The 18,814-nt window shown below is 44.0% G+C and overlaps 1 protein-coding gene across 1 annotated transcript in view; it reads right to left on the reverse strand.

The window, feature by feature from the left end:
• LOC133167875 (spartin-like) overlaps positions 1 to 18,223 on the reverse strand; it is a 25,500-nt gene extending 7,277 nt beyond the window's left edge. The window contains exons 1-2 of the mRNA XM_061298936.1: positions 18,011 to 18,223; positions 15,941 to 16,571 (exon numbers count right to left, since the gene is read on the reverse strand). Coding sequence (XP_061154920.1) covers positions 15,941 to 16,570 — 630 coding nt within the window. The 5' untranslated portion in view covers position 16,571; positions 18,011 to 18,223. The remainder of the gene's footprint in view (positions 1 to 15,940; positions 16,572 to 18,010) is intronic.
• Positions 18,224 to 18,814: the final 591 nt, after the last annotated feature.

Below are 18,814 nucleotides of genomic sequence, written 5' to 3' on the forward strand. Positions count from 1 at the left end.
CCAGATGTGGCTCTTTTGATGATTGCATATGGCTCGCAGATAAAACAAAATATTCTCACTTGTTTTAATCCATCCCTCGATTTTTCACTGCGCATGTCCTGTTCAGGGCTGCAGGAGCAATTGTCCATTATTTTAATTGGATGATACTGGCCTACGTTTGCCGTTGCTGGGTAAAACAGGTAAACGCCCCTTTTTGAATCAGTCTGAGACGGCGTCTGCTCGGTCATTAGCTCAAAGCTAACCCTTCGACGAAGAAGATGGCGAAAAGAAAAAAAGACGACGAGTATCGTACATTTCAGGACGAATGGACCGAAGAATTCGCCTTTGTGGAGAGAGCGGGTTCTGCGGTGTGTCTAATTTGCAATGACAAAATTACATCGTTGAAACGGTCGAATGTAAAGCAGCACTTCGACACGCCCCACGCTGCCTTTGCATCAAAATACCCGGCGGGAGACAGCAGAAAGAAAGCGTGCCAACTGCCAAGAGCTTCTGAGCAGGGTGCAAGCTAGCCAGCACCAACTCCGCGTATGGACCCGGCAAGGTGACTATAATTCGGCTAGCTTTGCTGGTTCTTTAGCAATAGTGAGGAACGGAAAACCATTCACTGATGGCGAGTATGCTAAAACGTTCATGCTGGATGTAGCCAATGAACTTTTTGATGATCTTCCGAACAAAGACAAGATAATCAAACGGATACAAGACATGCCTCTGTCGGCAAGAACTGTTCTGTAATGGTGAGTGTTATAACAACATTATTTAAAATAATAAATCCAGAGGCTTATTATATATACTGACATTTAGTTGAATTCACTTTTAAAATATATTATATGGCTCTCACTGAAATAAATTTCCAATTTTTTTGCTTTCATGGCTCTCAGTCAAAAAGGTTCCCGACCCCTGTGATAGGCGAATAGTGTCGTATAATTCACACAAAGAAGAGACACGAGATCAAGACGGACATTACTAGGGGTGTAACTCGCGGGTTTTACACGATTCGATATTTGCCGATATCTAAAAGCCTGCTGTGATTCATTCACGATACATCACGATATAGTGCTCTACGATCGATACAGAACAATATCCTGATTTATAACAATTCATACCAGGGATGGGCGATACCAATGATTTTGGAATCGATCCGATACCAAGTATTTCCTACCCAAAATACCCGATATTCGATCCGATATCGATACCGGAAGTGTAACTTCCCGCCAAAAAAACAATTTAAATGCAGAGGCATTCTTGCTCTTGGAGAGTCATCTATTGAATTTTGTAGAAAAAAGTATTACGTCATGTACATGTATTATTAACCTTTTTAGACATTAGTGCATTAGTGGAAGATGCATATTAATAGTATAACTTTAATAAAAAGGAGCTATTCTTTACTTTTTTCTCTCTCTCTCTCTGTTGTTGGGAAAAAGTTTTGTCTTTTAGTATACCGTTTTTTTCCGTGTATAGTGCGCCCCCATGTATAGTACGCACCCCTAACAATGGCATGCTGATGCTGGAAAAAAGCTTGTACCCATGTATAATACGCACCCAATTTTTATGAATTTTTTTTTAATTTTTTATTTTTTATTTTTTTTTTTAAGTCCCAAAGATCGTCACACACGCAGGGAGGCAATGGGTCCCATTTTTAAAGTCTTTGGTATGGTCTTAACTAGGCTGGATGTCATTTTTTTTGTTGGCGTTGATTTCTCCGACTGCCCCTAAACGCACCACCGCGCTCCGTGCGCAGGGGAATGAGGCGGCTCTGTATGGGAGATACGTTGAAGAGGAATAAAAACAACCTTGGAAACCAAAACTTGCCCCTCGTCGTGACTCGGAGCCGCAACAAATGTTTCGGATTTGTGTAGGGTACATTGTGACAGACGGCAAACTAGCAGGTGATCGAGCGAGCGTCTGATACAAGAGCATTGCGGTCGTATGGAGCGTGTTTGAAATGAACAGCAGAGACGAAAGGAACAAGGCAAAGTGTTGTGAAATAAACCTGTAATACGCATTTTGTTATTTGCTGATTGAAACTGCTAATTAAACTGTGAATTGAAACTAATAGGTGGAGAACTGAACTCTCGCTCTTTATATAGCTGACGTGTCTTGCGCAACCGTTCTGCGCATCTGTAATGGCGGCCTCCGTATGACGTCCGGTCCGCGATGGAGATTAAAAAACAAACAATATTTGACAATAACACACCATCGAGGATTGCACCATCGCATCAAACGATGTGTCGTCAATTATGAATTTTACTAAGTGTGTTGGGCAGGATGGCTGAATGCGATGCGCGATTGACAACAAACAAGAAGAAAGGTGAGTTTTATTTCGGGGGAGATTTGTCATGTCTCGTCCCCAGTTTTGCTATGTGTCTAGGTTGCCATAGTTTCTGTTCGTGTCACCCCGCTCTTCCTGTGTCACCTCAATCGATGTAACGTGTTTTGTATTTAAGTCCTGTCTGCCCCTCGCTCACCGTTGGATCATTGCATGTGTTACTGTCATTCTGTTCCTGTCTTTGGTAATGTCACCCTGTCTTTTTGTTCCACGACTTTGTCGGTCAGTCCTGTTGTTGGTTTTGTTGTACCATGACTTTATTTAAAAAAAAAAATAAATAAAAAATAAATAAAAAAAAAAAAATTAAAAATTTTTTTCTTTGTACCCATGTATAATACGCACCCCAGATTTTAGGACAATAAATTAGTAAAATATTGCGCACTATACACGGAAAAAAACGGTAGCTTAAATATACAGGAGATATTTGTGTTAAAAGGATAAAGTAATATAAAGTAACACTGAAGTTAAAATTTGCAAAATACACGGAAAGGAATTACACATAGTTTCTAAAAGTGAAATAGAGAATAAATCAGACAAGTAATACGAGCAAAAAGGTGTTCTTAGTGCTTCTATGTGTTCTTATATGTTGTGCGTCATCCTTTTGTGCTGGTGTGTGTGTGCGTGTGCGCGCAGAGGATCCTCATGAATGGGTGTGCGTATGAGTGCGAGTGAGATGTGTGTTCTATGGAAGAAATCAGAAATGGAGAATGTTCTGGAGGCTGTTGAGCAATACTAGGGAAATTGAGAAGTGGATGATGGTGTGTTTAAGTTGGTTGGAGAAACTGAGATGAGCAAGGTGTGTGCAATAGAGAAAATAAGGCGTGTGTGGCGGAGAGTTACGAGAACGGTGGCTTGATAGGATGGGAATAAGAGACAGCAAATGTTGTGTAGAAGATTGAAAGATGTTGAAGGTGAACATGATGGGGGAGGGCAACAGCAAAGTTGGCCTGCCCTTTGAGAAGGTGAAACTGATAAGCGTGCCTGCGCTCGCGCGTTGTCGCGGGGCTGTCCGCGTGGGCCTTTGCTATGCTCGTGTGGGCGGTGGGCCGGCATCATGGTTGTTGCAGGAAATGGCCAGCCTGTGACCAATCAACATTGATGCTGCGCCCCCCCCTCGCACGAGGGGTGCTATGGCTGCAGGCGAAGCAGGGACAGTGTGATTTTCTCAGAGAGTGATGCTTAAGGAAGATGTGACAATATTTGCATGAAGGATAAAAGGCACTGATGAGAAAACAAAAGTATAACCAAAACGTCAAAACAGAGGATGACGTTTGCGCAGCGTTGTTTGTTTGTATCGTTTGTGAGCTGTGTCTCTGCTGTAAGTTTTTGTGTTGTCTGTGTGCTGTCAGTGTTATGTGTTAAAATTGGCTAATGTAGCTATATAAAGACCGAGAGTTCAGTTCTCTACCTAAATCCGTATTACAGGTAATATTTTATTTCACAACACTTTGCCTTGTTCCTTTCTTCTCTGCTGTTCACTTCAAACACGCTCCATGCGACCGCAATGCTCTCGTATCAGACAAGGCTTGCTCGATCACCTGCTCGTTTGCTGTCCCGTGCGCGCACGGAGCGCGGTGGTACGTTTACGGGCAGTCGGAGAAATCAACGACAACAAAAAAAATTACATCCAGCCTAGTTAAGACCATACCAAAGACTATAAAAATGGGACCCATTGCCTCCCTGCGTGTGTGACGATCATTGGGACTTAAAAAAAAAAAAAAAAAAAATTTACATTTTTTTTTGTACCCATGTACAATGCGCACCCCAGATTTTAGGACAATAAATTAGTTAAATTTTGCGCCCTATACACGGAAAAAAACGGTAGTTAAAGTTAAGAAACAACAAGAATTGTCTATCATATTAATTTACTGGCGGTTATTTTGTTAGTTTTTATCTTTATCTTGATTGGTTTGACACCTGGAGGGAGGAAAGATTAGGATGTGGAACATGGGTTGAGACAACCAGTTACACACGCAAAACATGTGTGCACTGGGACACTGAGAAGCATTTTGAAAGGTGTGTCAAAATTAAATCAAGATGAAATCATATGTAGTAATACAACGCTTTACTACATATGGATTCTCTAAATCGTACAATTGAGTAAAATAAAACATACTTTTTGACTTTTGTTCAAATTACTAAGATTCTTGTGATAAACGATGAGAACCTGATTGAAAAGAAACTACAGGAAACTACAACTAAGCTAGTTGTGGAAGCAGTCCAATTGCCACGACAAATAGCTATGTGCACGTGTGCAGGGCACGCACGAGACTGATAAGGTGTCAAGACGTAACAAGCTTGCAGACGGAACTGCATAGCTGTAGTGCAAAAGACCATTCAAATTTTATACACAGAAGAAGCAGATTAAATTACTGAAACATTTTTTAAAGTTGTGCAGCGTCAAAATCCATCGACTGAAATTCAATTATGGATGAAAAGAGGAGCAAGAGTGGAGAATGGTATCTATAAATGACCAGAAGACTGACCTAAAAAAAAACCTATACAAGCGGGCAGCAATATTGAGCCATGGTTGTGTGTCGCATGGCTCAAGAGGAGGGATGGAAGGGCAGTTCAGTCAGCTTTATACAACATGAATTTGATTCATATTCAAAACGTTTATAAAAACAAATTTTTAGAGCTTGTTTAACATGTGCTTAACACAATCCACAGGGTTATAATGCCTGGTCATAATAGATGCATTCTCAAAATTGATTGAATTGGCTTCAAAATAAACACTGAATGCCTTAACAGTGGCAAAAACGTTATGTAAAGAAATAATAGTTTGTCAACAACTGCTGTAGATGTTAAAGAATGGAATCAATATCTCGAAAATGAATGTGGATAGTTTGTTTACTGATTGTGAAATGTGCGACAGAGTGTTCTATATAATATCCGTTGAATGGAAGAAAAAGAAAAGAAACCATTGCTTTTAGAGAATGTAGTCAACCAAAATTGTATATGTACCGACATGCCAAGATCTGGGAAAAAGCTGGAAAAAACAAAAACATAATGTCTTTAAATTTGAGAGGTGACGATGATCTGACTGAAATTGATGCAATTAGAGTCCCCAGAGGAGTTCCTGATTAATAAGAATTAATTGACCAAATTGAAGCGGGATGGGAGTCCTCCATTTGCTGCTGGTGGACGATGAACAAGAACGTTGACAGGATAAATTACATCCATTGCAACATGCAGAAATTGGGCAAACGGACACAAGCGGGACTTGAGGCAGTGCACGAACAGCTAGCCATGCCTTCCCTAATGTCAATCCAGAACCGCAATGCTCTTGTTATGTTGTTGTCTGGGAAAGGAAGGATCTGCGCAATGTTCAGGGAACAATGCTGCACCTTCATCCAGAATGACACCGCCCCTGATGGGAGCCTGACGAAGATGATTGCAAACTTGCAATCCCTCAACACGAGGATGAAAGAGCACAACAAGTGGATGACTGCTTTTGGGAAGTATAAAGCCCTTGTGTCCTCAATTGCTGCTATACTCACCTTGTGTGGATGTTGTTTTATTCCATGTCTCCGTGCTCTGATTAATCGTCTTATCACTACAGCAATCTCGCCCATGGACGACGAGATGGCCCGGGTATGCCTAATGTCTGAACGGCAGCATGTCGATGATAACGATGATGATGATGCAGTTTTTGCACTTGAGTTTACAGACTTTTTCGCAGATCTGTGTATTTCCGAATGATAATATCGCAACATTTGTCCTTTTTTGGTGTAAACTTATTTGTGCTCATACTTGTGATCCGACAACCGAAAATCGAGAGAAGTGGTTGTTTTTGGTGATGTAAATATTGAGCAAATATGTGATAAACAGGAGGGAAATGTTGGAATAATTTAAGTAAAGCCTTGTCATTTATGAGTTTACGGCTTTCCTTTCATCTAGGTTCTTTCTCTTTAGTGACAGGGAAGTCTTTTGATCTCTGTCAGCCATATGTGTCCTTCCTGTCCTTATGTTATCTGTGTGTTTTTGTTCCTGTAAGAGGTAAACACAGTTTGAAGTGGTTGCGTACAAGTTATCCCATATTTACTCAAGTCTTGTTCAAGTGTTTAGGAGAAGTCACTCTTGTTATTGCGTGTTAATTTACTAAGTAGATAAAGTCTAGCAAAGGTCTAGTTGCATTGTTCCACAGGAAAGCGGCAATAGAAGTTATCTGATCTCATTCGCGGACGACTCGGCCAACAACTGGAGAAGAACAGATGGACAAACTCTGCGGGGGTCACGGGCCGACAATGAAGAGCTAATTCACACCACACTACATTCCTTAGCTAATCAACGTTGCTACTGACACAATCTTCCCTCCCTTTAGTGTAGCAACGCCTCTGTAACCAGGGCAACCAAAACATTAAATAGAGGAGCACGTGGAGGGAGAACTCAAAATTGATGGAGATTGTAACCGAGTTTCTTCTCTCTATCGTTCTCCTTGCGAGAAAAGACTTAATATTTCTGTCTCACTTGTGGTTTGTTTGCTGTTGCTCTTCTCTTAATAGTTATTCAGTCAGGTTGACTGATTATCATGAATTGAATGGCTGGTTTTACGCTTTCATTTAAAAGTCAAGTTTTGGTGTACATTGTTGATAATTGCTTTTGAAACAAAGGAAGCGTGGGGATGAGATTTCTTTCTCCTCATGCAGCATTTAGGCCTGAGAGAAAATGAAGTCAAGTAACAGAAGTTACGATGGGTAAAACCAGAAGTAAACTATGTTGGTTTACTCTCAGCGAAAGGGAGAGCAGTGCAATGAGGCAGGAAACAGGCTATATTAGACACAGAACGACCTATCACAAAGAACAATTTATGGTTTTTTTTCCCCCTGTGATTGCTGCAGCGCTTGGGCTCCACATTATGCTGAAATTGCTAAGCCACTGACAGGAGTGGCTCGTGGACAGCCGTTAGCAGTCGAAGATACATTTGCGTGGACACCGAAAGTAGAAGCATTGACAAGTTGAAAATGGCATTAGTTCAGACATCAAAGGGTGCGATAATGGATAAGGTGTTATTGACCACGTCAGCAACGAAACTGTTTTGCCAAAATGATTTTTTAAGGCAAACCCAATTGTGTCACTTATGTGACAACAGGGGGGGGATGAGTTATTACCGTTTTTTTCCGTGTATAGTGCGACCCCATGTATAGTACGCACCCCTAAAAATGGCATGCTGATGCTGGAAAAAAGCTTGTACCCATGTATAATACGCACCCAATTTTTATGAATTTTTTTTTAAAAATTTTTAATTATTTATTATTTTTTTTTAAGTCCCAATGATCGTCACACACGCAGGGAGGCAATGGGTCCCATTTTTATAGTCTTTGGTATGGTCTTAACTAGGCTGGATGTAATTTTTTTTGTTGGCGTTGATTTCTCCGACTGCCCATAAACGCACCACCGCGCTCCGTGCGCGCACGGGACAGCAAACGAGCAGGTGATCGAGCAAGCGTCTGATACGAGAGCATTGCGGTCGCATGGAGCGTGTTTGAAGTGAACAGCAGAGACGAAAGGAACAAGGCAAAGTGTTGTGAAATAAAATATTACCTGTAATACGGATTTAGGTAGAGAACTGAACTCTCACTCTTTATATAGCTGACGTGTCTTGCGCATCCGTTCTGCGCATCTGTAATGGCGGCCTCCGTATGATATCCGGTTTGCGTGTGTGTGCGAGAGCGAGAGAGAGCGAGAGAGAGAGTGCGAGAGAGAACTCTCAACCGTAGCACGCCGCCGACCGCCCAACTGCACCGCGCTGGTAGCATTATTGTGACAGAGCCGTCGGTGAAATTTAGAAGATATTTTTAAAGTCCTGATGTACTTTCTAAAATTTAAGTGGACCTCAGTGCGCACTGCGCAGGGAGCTTAATTTGGTGCGGTCGCGCAACCGCAGCGCGCCGGGCGCTCACTGTCGCATTGCTTAAAGAGCGCCTTTGTGTTTTAGGATGAACAGCAGAGACCAAAGGAACAAGGCAAAGTGTTGTGAAATAAAATATTACCTGTAATACGCATTTTGTTATTTGCTGATTGAAACTGCTAATTAAACTGTGAATTGAAACTAATAGGAAGAAAACAACTCTCGCTCTATATAGCTGACGTGTCTTGCGCATCCGTTCTGTGCATTTTATTTCACAACACTTTGCCTTTCTTCTCTGCTGTTCACTTCAAACACGCTCCATGCGACCGCAATGCTCTCGTATCAGACGCTTGCTCGATCACCTGCTCGTTTGCTGTCCCGTGCGCGCACGAAGCGCGGTGGTGCGTTTACGGGCAGTCGGAGAAATCAACGCCAACAAAAAAAATTACATCCAGCCTAGTTAAGACCATACCAAAGACTATAAAAATGGGACCCATTGCCTCCCTGCGTGTGTGACGATCATTGGGACTTAAAAAAAAAAAAAAAAAAAAAATTAATTTTTTTTTTTTAAAAAAAATTCATAAAAATTGGGTGCGTATTATACATGGGTACAAGCTTTTTTCCAGCATCAGCATGCCATTTTTAGGGGTGCGTACTATACATGGGGGCGCACTATACACGGAAAAAAACGGTAATAAATACACAGATCTTGCATGATATGCAACATTCAGCCCCTAAACAAGAACAAAAAATGTGGATTGCTAAAGGTGCACAACTGACAGACAAAGACATATACATTGTAAATAATAAGCCTGTTCTCCCTAAATCCCTTTTTAGAGCAGCTGCAATTTCGACACACGGAAGTACTCATGTGTCGACAGGGGGGGATGCAGGAGCTAATATCACAACACTTTACAACGTATGGTTTCAATTTGTACTCAAAACATTTTTGTAGAGCGTGTGAAGTCTGTATAAAAAATAATCCACAAGGGAATGTAAGACCAAAAAGAGGAAAATTCCCAGAACCAACATATCCGTTCCAAATGTCGCGTATGGACTTCATATAACTAAACAGGTGTGGATTGTACAAATACTGTTTAGTCCTAATAGATGCCTTTTCAAGGTGGACAGAAATAATCCCAGCAAAGAATGCAGATGCTATAACAGTAGCAAAGGCTATCTGCAAGACCATCATTCCCAGTTATGGAATCTCAGAGACCATTTATAGTGACAACGGACCACATTTTGTCAATACGGTCATTAACCAAATGCATGGCAGAAACGGGAAGCCCATGGCCCGAATGTCTAGATTTTGTAAAACTCTATATGAGGATTATGCCCTGTGGCAAGGTTTTAACCCGATATGAGATCATTCATGGCAGAGCATACGGGCTCCCACTGTTCTCACATGATAAAGACACAGCCACAGAAGAGCTAACTCTAGCTGACTAACATGATCAAAACCATGCAAACGGAAAACGTGTCAAATGCAAATTTACTGCCCTCCACTCCTTTATCTCCACAGGATGGCTCAGCAAAACCAGGTGACTGGGTCGTCATCAAAGTAATCAAACGAAAGACGTGGTCTTCACCCTGGTGGGAGGGACCATTCCAAGTCCTACTCGCCACACCCACAGCTGTGCAGAAAGACCCAGCTGGATTCATCTCAGCCACTGTAAACTGCAGAGAGTGCTTGGCTCCTAGGCCCCGGTCAGGCCGAAGTATCCGGCTGCAAAGGGGGTGCCAATTATAGTTTGGCATCAGTCTCAAACCGGTGAAGAACTAAGAACCCTGATCATTTAGCTCCCTAGGGGTTCAGGTGGCTCTGTGGAACTGAACGGAAAATGGCACTCAGAGGAGTGCTTGTCTGTGCTGTGGCTGTAGCATGCTTGCCAATGACATGGAGTGTCCAGGGTCCCCAAAGGGAGAGTGGAACTTCCGCTCGAATCAAGAGAATGACGACCGAACTGTTGACAAAGTATATAAAGATAAACCCAGATATACCCCATGCAGACAACATGTGGTACCAGTATGTATCCATGTTGGCCGAAACATACAATCAAAGTGAATGTTATGTATGTTCCATAATGCCACGATCAAGTCAACAGCCCGTCCTACATGCCCGATCCATGCCAGAGAAAAATGGATGGTGTTTCGCAATACTAAGGGCTTTTGGGTTTAATCCCATCGAAGGACTCAGACGGTCGGAAATGAATGAGGCACAACTAACCGCCCATCCCTGTTACAACATCTCAAGGCCATTCACAATAATGTCAAGAAGTTCTGACGTCACACCCGCACCAGTGACTCTCGAAGTGAGTGAAACCATCTCACATCCCCTGTGCTTCCGACAAAGACGTGTTGATGGAATAAAGGTGGGAGATACAAAGCGCTGCATCACCACCGCACTTCTAGAACCTTCCAGCAAGACCTCGATGAATACCACCTTAGCAATCAGACAAATCCTAGCAGGAGGCGAAAATCCCCACTCCATCATCGAAGGGGGATGGTGGCTCTGTGGTCGCCGAGGCTACGCAGTCCTTCCAGGACGATGGGATGGCACGGCACATGTTTCCCCGTATATGTGTCAGATCACACTGTGTTCCTCAGTCTGACACATTTTCAGGAACATCATTAGCGAAAGACACGTGCAGCTGTTGCCCCCACCTTCCGTCCCTACGACAGTGTCTGGGGCTCAGACGTACCAGATGAATACAAGCTTTGGAGCGCGGGACAAAAGGTGGCACTCACACTCTTCCCACAGGCGGGTGTGGCTAAGACTATTCTCCGAATAGAAACCATGGACTACAGGTTGAAGACCTTTGCCAATTTTACTCTAGAGGCCCTTACAGGTTATGACACTACAGTCCCGAATGCTTTTGGACCTTCCGACTGCCGAAAAAGGAGGTGTGTGTGAAATAGTTGGTACCTCCTGTTGTACCTACATCCCAGGAGAAAATGACACCCACATCGAGTATGCTCTACAAGGACTTCGGAACCTCCGTAAAGCTATGTCCCAGGACGAAACCCCAGCCAAGGACGTCCATCCCTTTTGGTGGCTGTTTTATGGCAATTGGAGGCAACTTCTCTTGAAAGTTGCGGTTCTTTTAGTTGCCATACTGTTATTGCTCTGTATTTTTACATCATGCATCATACCTTGTAATCGTCACATAATGACTAAAATGTTGACATCAGCGTTTGCTATCCGGAATGTCATGTTGGTCCAGCGTAAAAAAGATGAGTGGGACCACCTTGCGTAAAACACCTACCTATTTGTTTTTGCCTTTGGATGGTGCAAAACAAAATGCATTCCATTATGATGAACATGGCCAGAGCCGAATGGAGAGCTGTAGTTCTGATAAACTCTGGAATGTAAACTTTCATACTTTTTGATGTTACTATACTATATTGTGTAGGCGTATACTCATTTATACACATATGTAGTTATTAGTTGATGTTTTGTTTTCCCATGAATTCCAATGTTAAACAGGGGGGAATGTTGGGAAAAATATACTTTCTATCATTGGATTCTATGTATCTACTTATGTGTGCAAGATTTTCCGCAACATGTGACAGTTTGGCCTCGTGATAATGACTTGGGAGCAGATGGCTGGCTAAGGAGCTCATGTATGGAATCACGAGCCGCGCTATACAATGAGCCCCATAGTTAGCTAGCCATGAACAGATCATGAGGTTGTCATGGGATGGCCGAAGCAGACAAACGTCTTATTTAAGTAGAAGTCATGAGGACTCCAACAGAGGTATCCATCCCATGAGCACTAAGACTACATCTTTTGTCTAGCTAAAGTCATGAGACGACCATACCGCGTCTGTCCTAATAGTATCGCTGTTGTGCGGTGGTCATGAGATGTAATTGTGGAATGTCCTTCCACCTCCTTGTGGAAGCTATGCATTCATGTACATGTACACTTGCCCCATTGTTTGTTCCTCAATAAAAGGCACGACCAAACTGAGGGAAGGCGCAGATCCCATCCACATTCGCTGTGGCTGGGGTGTGTCCTTCTGCAGGAGTCGCACGCCAAAAAAGACTTATCCCGCCTCTGTGAGATTCTGTTCAGATAAATGTTGTGAACCCAACAGTCCTCTGAGGATGCCATCTGCTCTGCCCTCCACTCGGCCCTCACCCACCTGGAGAGAAGGGACTCGTATGTGAGATTGCTGTTTGTGGACTTTAGTTCTGCCTTCAACACCATTGTGCCACAACGCCTCATCAGCAAACTTGACAAGCTGGGCCTCAGTACCTACCTCTGCAACTGGCTACTGGACTTCCTCTGTCAGAGGCCACAGGTGGTATGTGTTGGCGACAAAATCTCCGCCAGCATCACGCTGAGCACGGGGCCCCCCCAACGCTGCGTGCTCAGTCCGCTGTTCTTCACCCTCCTGACGCATGACTGCACTGCAACCTACAGCGACAACCGCATAGTGAAGTTTGCGGACGACACGACTCTGGTGGGTCTCATCACCAAGGGAGACGAGACTCAATACAGGCTGGAGGTTAACCTCCTGACCACGTGGTGCAGGGACAACAACCTCTTGCTGAACGTCGACAAGACCAAGGAGATTGTTGTGGACTTCCGGAAGGGTCACACCCAACACCTGCCGCTGACCATCGACGGTGCTGTGGTGGAGAGAGTGAGCAGCGGCAGGTTCCTGGGGGTGCACATCAGTGAGGATCTCTCCTGGTCCACCAACACCGCATCACTGGCGAAGAAAGCCCAGCGCCGCCTGTACTTCCTGCGAAAACTCAGGCGAGCGAGCGCTCCTCCGGCCGTCATGACTACATTTTACCGCAGCACCATTGAGAGCGTCCTCTCCAGCTGTATTGCTGTTTGGGGTGGCGGCTGCACTGACTACAACTTGAAGGCCCTGCAGCGCATAGTGAACACGGCTGGTAAGATTATTGGTGCTTCGCTCCCCTCCTTGAAGGACATTTACACCTCCCATCTCACCCGCAAGGCGACCACGATTATGAGTGATGTGAGTCACCCCGCTCACTCTTTGTTTGAGCTTCTGCCCTCTGGGAAGAGGTACAGGAGCCTGCGCTCCCACACCACCAGACTCTCCAACAGCTTCATACTCAAGGCTGTTAGGATCCTGAACTCGCCCCCCCCTTTCTGCGTAGCGTCCTGTACTTTGCGCTATGCTTACTGTCTGCTGTACGCACACTGGCTCAGTTTTGCTCCTCTTATTTATTGGGTTATTTGTTTATTATTTATTCATCACTTATTTTATTTATTTATTATTTATTATTTGTGCCTTCCTTATTTTGTGTCGTCTACTTGTATGTTTATCGTGTACTGTGTCTCGTCACTGTGGGATGGAGGAAACGGAATTTCGGTTTCTTTGTGTGTCTTTACATATGAAGAGATTGACAATAAAGCTGACTTTGACTTGACTTTGACTTAAACCTCCAGCTCCAGGGACGTGACCGCATGATCACTGACATGTATGACGCAGTGAAGGCATTTCAAGTGAAGCTGATTTTATGGGAGACACAAATGCTTCAGTGCAACTTGTCCCACTTTCCCTGTTGCCAAGTAATGCTGAACCAAGTCGGCACAACGGTGTTCCCAAATACGCACTTTGCTGTTAAACTGAGCGCACTGCGCACGGAGTTCGCACGGCGCTTTTGTGATTTTGAGGAACAAAAGAAGAATTTCGAGTTGTTTTGCAACCCATTTGCCGTCAACGTGGAATCTGCACCTGTTCAGATTCAGATGGCGCTGATTGAGCTGCAGTGTAATGGGACGCTAAAGTCATAGTACGACACTGCAGGGCCCACAGAGTTTATTCACTCCATTCCCGCAGCAATGTCCCAACTCCGTCTACATGTGGCTCGAACCTTGTGCATGTTTGGTAGCACATATCTGTGTGAGAAGCTGTTCTCAGTGATGAAGACAAACAAAACAGCACACAGGAGTCGTCTCATTGATGAGCACCTTCAGTCCATCCTGAGAGTCTCCACAACACGGGACCACACACCAAACATAAACCAACTTGTTGCCAAAAAAAGATGCCAATCATCCGGCTCTGATAAAATGGCATAAGAGCAAAGAAAACTGAATGTTTTGATTCATTATTTGTGATTGCTGAAAAGCACATTGTTTTTATATTTCCAGGTTTTGTTTTGTTTTGCAGCATGTTCATATTGGAGAGTAAAATCATTTGGGATATTTAAAATTTAGGTTTTTTATTTAAAATGACATAAAAGCAAAGAAAATCAAACGTTTTGATTTACTATTATTTTAATGTTTACTTGAAGTACAAGCTCTGTCACCATTTTAATTTATTTTTTTCAGGCGTTTTTTTTGCAGCACGTTCCAATTTCTAACTTCTATAATTTTAACTGGATATATTTTTATGGAGATATTTTAAGTTATTTAAAGTTTAAGTTGATTTAGTCCAGAATAACATTCCTGTCCGTTTGTATTTATATTTATGTTAAAAGTTAGTTTTAGTGTGTTCAATAAATGTTTGTTCTGTTCGCCCCGCGACCTGAAGTGTGTTTTGAATTTTGGCCCCCTGTGCAATTGAGTTTGACACCCCTGTTTTAGGTAGATGATTTGGAGGCAAGCCCCAGGGGAAGAGAATATAGAAAACAGTCAGTCTTCATACGCGTCATCGCAAAGTTAAGGAGTTAAACAGTTAAGTACTTAAAGTTACTTTTGCATTTGATATGCATGTTATGCGAACCTAAGCTTTGAAGAGGGAGCAACAGCAATGTCTAAATACTCTTTTTAATTTATACAAACATAGTTGCTCCATCAGAGCACAGACACTGCACACACAGCTTGGTAACGTTTCCATTACACATAAGGCAGAGCTCGTTAACGTCATGACACATTGATACAAAACATTCAGTAGATAAGACATTCTTATGAGGATATGTTTTTTCTTCTTTTCCCCTCCCTTTTCTTCCCTTCCGTATTCCTGCTTGCGGACAGTATAAAATCTGATCTGGAGTCTGACCTTGTTGTTTTCTTCTGCTGAAGTGCACTGTGTACTGACTGCCGTGAAACAACCCAAGATCTTGCAAATAAAGAACCAACTACTACTCCACATCTTTGTTGTCCTTGCTCAACGACGGACATGTTGGCCAATCCCTCCCATCCACTGCACATCGAGCTGACGGGGATGAGGAGCAAATTCAGCAACAGATTTGTCCTCCCCCGTCAGAGCACAAAGAGATTTGGACAATCGTTTATTCCAGCTGCACTCCAACTCTACAATCAGGCCCGCCGGCGCGGGGAGACCTGGAGCTAGAGACTTGTGACTTTTTATCTTTATCTTACATGATGCACTTTAGTAAACTACCAGCTTGCACTTCATGTTATTGGAACAGTAGCGTGTTATATTTATTGCATTGTGAACTTTGTTTTTTTCTGTTTGTCTTCCTCTTTTTTTAAATGCCACGAGCTGTTTGACAATTTTCCCCTGAGGGGCCAATAAAGGTTTCAATCAATCAATCAATCAATCTTGAACAAAACGCAACAGTTTATATGTTTGTTTGTCTCACCAGTTCTACGGTGAGTCTGTGATGGGTTGGGGTGGCATTTTATGTGGATGATAAGTGCTTTTGTAAAGCAAGAAATAATAAATGTAGTCACTGCACAGAATGACAAAGAACATTTGGGGCTCCACTTCCCCTCATGCAAGGAGGAAAACAGAAATTTTGAGTCCACTCAACTATGTCACAAGTGTTAGTCCCAAAGAGCGAAAAGAGCAAAAGAAGGTGCACTCACGTCCAGGAAAACGGGCCTACTCCCATTGGGCGGCCAGGCAGCAAAGCTGACGATGCGAAGATACCCGGGCTGCGACAGGGCGCTCACCTGCCCGCTGGGGGCCAGGAAGAACATTTGCACGCCCGAGGGCATCAGGAGCAGCTCGCTCTCAGGCCCACGGGCCAGGCTGCGGTAGCCGCCGGTGGGCCAGGCCGAATACACCGGGGGCCTGGCCGCCACGGGCGGCGCGTTCCTCTCCGGGAGCGGTGGCACTTGGAGGACGGTGGGGACGGAGGGGTACAGGTGCCGCGCCGGATTGAGACTGGGGGTCAGGTCCATGAGCAGCCGTCTCCTCTGGGCGGGAGGGGGTGCCTGCGCAGCATCCATGGCGGAGAGGTGGTGGCCGACAGTGCCCAGGGCGCCCTCCATCCGCCGCTGTAGCTCTCGGGCTCGATCCCAGGCGGGCCCCTGGTGATGCTCCCCCCTGGTGGGCACGGCCAGGCCCTGTGCCAGGTGCACGCGGCCCTTGCAGTAGTACTCAGTCGCCTTGGAGTGATCGCCGCCCTCCTCCAGAGACAGGCCACGGCTCATGCAGTTGAAGGCCAGCTCATACTGGTCCTTGATCAGCAGCAACTCGGCCGGCTCTGTCATGCTAAGGAAAAGGCCGCTTGTGTTACTACCAACGATGACATGTTGTCAAGACTCACAAATTCAAAACAGTGACTGCCAAAATGACCATAAGACAAAAGCAATCTGAACAGGTCCTGTACGACATCAAAGCGCACGATGACAACTACAAAGAGCAAACGCGGACTTCGATCGTATCGCTATATAACGCCGCATCCAACTAGATGTGTAAAATAATATATCACATAAAAGTACTCCAATTCATGACACCATTAAATCACGGAATCTCATTTCACACTCATCGTCGGTGAAGATGACTAATATTTGACAACGATTTGTTGTGTGGGTTCCCTCTCATGGCATGTACAAAAAGGTCAAGGTCAATGCTCAAACTGCATTTTTGTTTTGTTTTTTCAAATTGTCACGCGCCCGTGCCACATGCGACCCAGCCGGCGACCTTTTCTAAACCGCGCCCCCATATCACCGTAATGGCTGTCACCTGCTCCCTCTTGTTTACTCAAACCCCGCCCGGTGTCTACTGTTACTTCCTGTTTGTTTTCTACTGTTTCCTGCCCACTGTTCCGAGCCTCTGCCCGGTCTGTGTCTCTGGTCTCCACTACCCCCCCTCCTCCCTTCAATAAACCCTGGTCCAAGCTGCATTTGGTCACCTTGCTCTATTCATCCATGACGACACAAATCCGGTTCAATTAATTTGTTTAGGACTTTTTTGATTGATTGATTGATTGATTGATTGATACCTTTATTGTCCCCTCTGGGGAAAATCAGTTGTCAGTTGTCAAACAGCTCATGACTTACTGAAGCATGACGTTTTCAGTTGTATTTAGCTTTTGAATGTATTTACTAACTCGCGTGCATGTGTAAAGCTTTGCTCATTTGAAGCCCAGGCTCAACCTTCAAAGTGATATTACGCCCTTTAAATACACATCTCTTTTTAGGGATGAAACCTGCCTTGCTTTTGAAAAAGGACATGGTCCGCCAGCGCTTGGGGAGCGAATAATTATTTTCAGTGGTTCTCAGTTTAAAAGCTTTGAAAAGCACTGCACAACAAAGTGCTATTATTGCCAGTCAAGACATTGTCTGAGTTGTAGTTCTTTTCTTGATGCACAGTGAACGCGAATATTATTTTCAGTGGTTCTTGGTTTGAAAGGTTTGAAAAGCACTGCACAACAAAATGCTTTTACTAACAGCCAAGACATTGTCTGAGTTGTGGTTCTTTTCTTGATGCATAGTGAACGCGCAATGTAAATTTCCACAAACGACGAGCGCGGCTGAGTTGGCGTTGTCACGTTCGCCCGGTTCGACCTGCATGACGAGTGTTTGCTCTCCACTTTTTAGCACATGAAAAAATTTCAAGTCCACAAACGGTATACGCTCGCAGACACTTGGTGTCATTTGAAGTCTCGAGGAACAAAAGATGAGAGAAAACGGGATCACTTAGCTCACCTTGATGGTGTAATGTCTCTTCCTGTAAAAAAAAAAAAAAAGACAAAAGTTCCCTGAAAAGTCTCCTTACGCCACTCTCAGACGCCAATGGCGCGACAGCAACACGTTATTGAAATAAGTCATTGACAAATCGTGTCCACGCCTGTCCAGTGAGTTTGATTGCAGAAGTCTCCTCCCACAGACTGCTCTCCACTCCGCACCTGCGTATATTGTGTGAACCAGGCACGTGCACTCATGGGAGGCAGGTGAGGCAGTGCCTCACCTTGCCACCAGGGGCAGTAAAGGGCTCAACATGGTTTCCTCAGCCGTCACCATTAGTTGTTATTAATTGCTAAAAAATGAATAATATAATAAAACATAATATAATATCTGTCCTGTGGTCTATGCTTTTAATGGAATTTGGGTGTGTTTCCTATACATTTGGATCATTTTCATAGTCAAAATAGCTGTATTTCTTGTTCAAATAACAACGAGAGACGAGAATCATGGAGGCTGAGGCAGTGATAGGTAGTGCCTCTCAGGGCGAGCGTGTGAGTGTGCACCACTCACACACTGTACTGAGCGCGTGCAAATGGCGCGTGCTTGCAGTCAGCAGGAAAATACGGGCCTTGAGACAGCCAGTACCTTTGCCTCGAAGATGGGGCGATAGTGAGCCTGCGGCTAATAGTTCACGACACGAGTAAATGCGAGAGTAAATTAAGAAGAAAAAAGAGAAAAGAAAAACAACCAACAACATTCGGTGCTAACGCGTTGCTATTTGGCTTTATTTTCCCTGACAATGGAGGATATAATCTCGAAAATGAG

This window comes from Syngnathus typhle, linkage group LG15 (assembly GCF_033458585.1).
Source record: "Syngnathus typhle isolate RoL2023-S1 ecotype Sweden linkage group LG15, RoL_Styp_1.0, whole genome shotgun sequence".
NCBI classification, from domain to species: Eukaryota; Metazoa; Chordata; class Actinopteri; order Syngnathiformes; family Syngnathidae; genus Syngnathus; species Syngnathus typhle.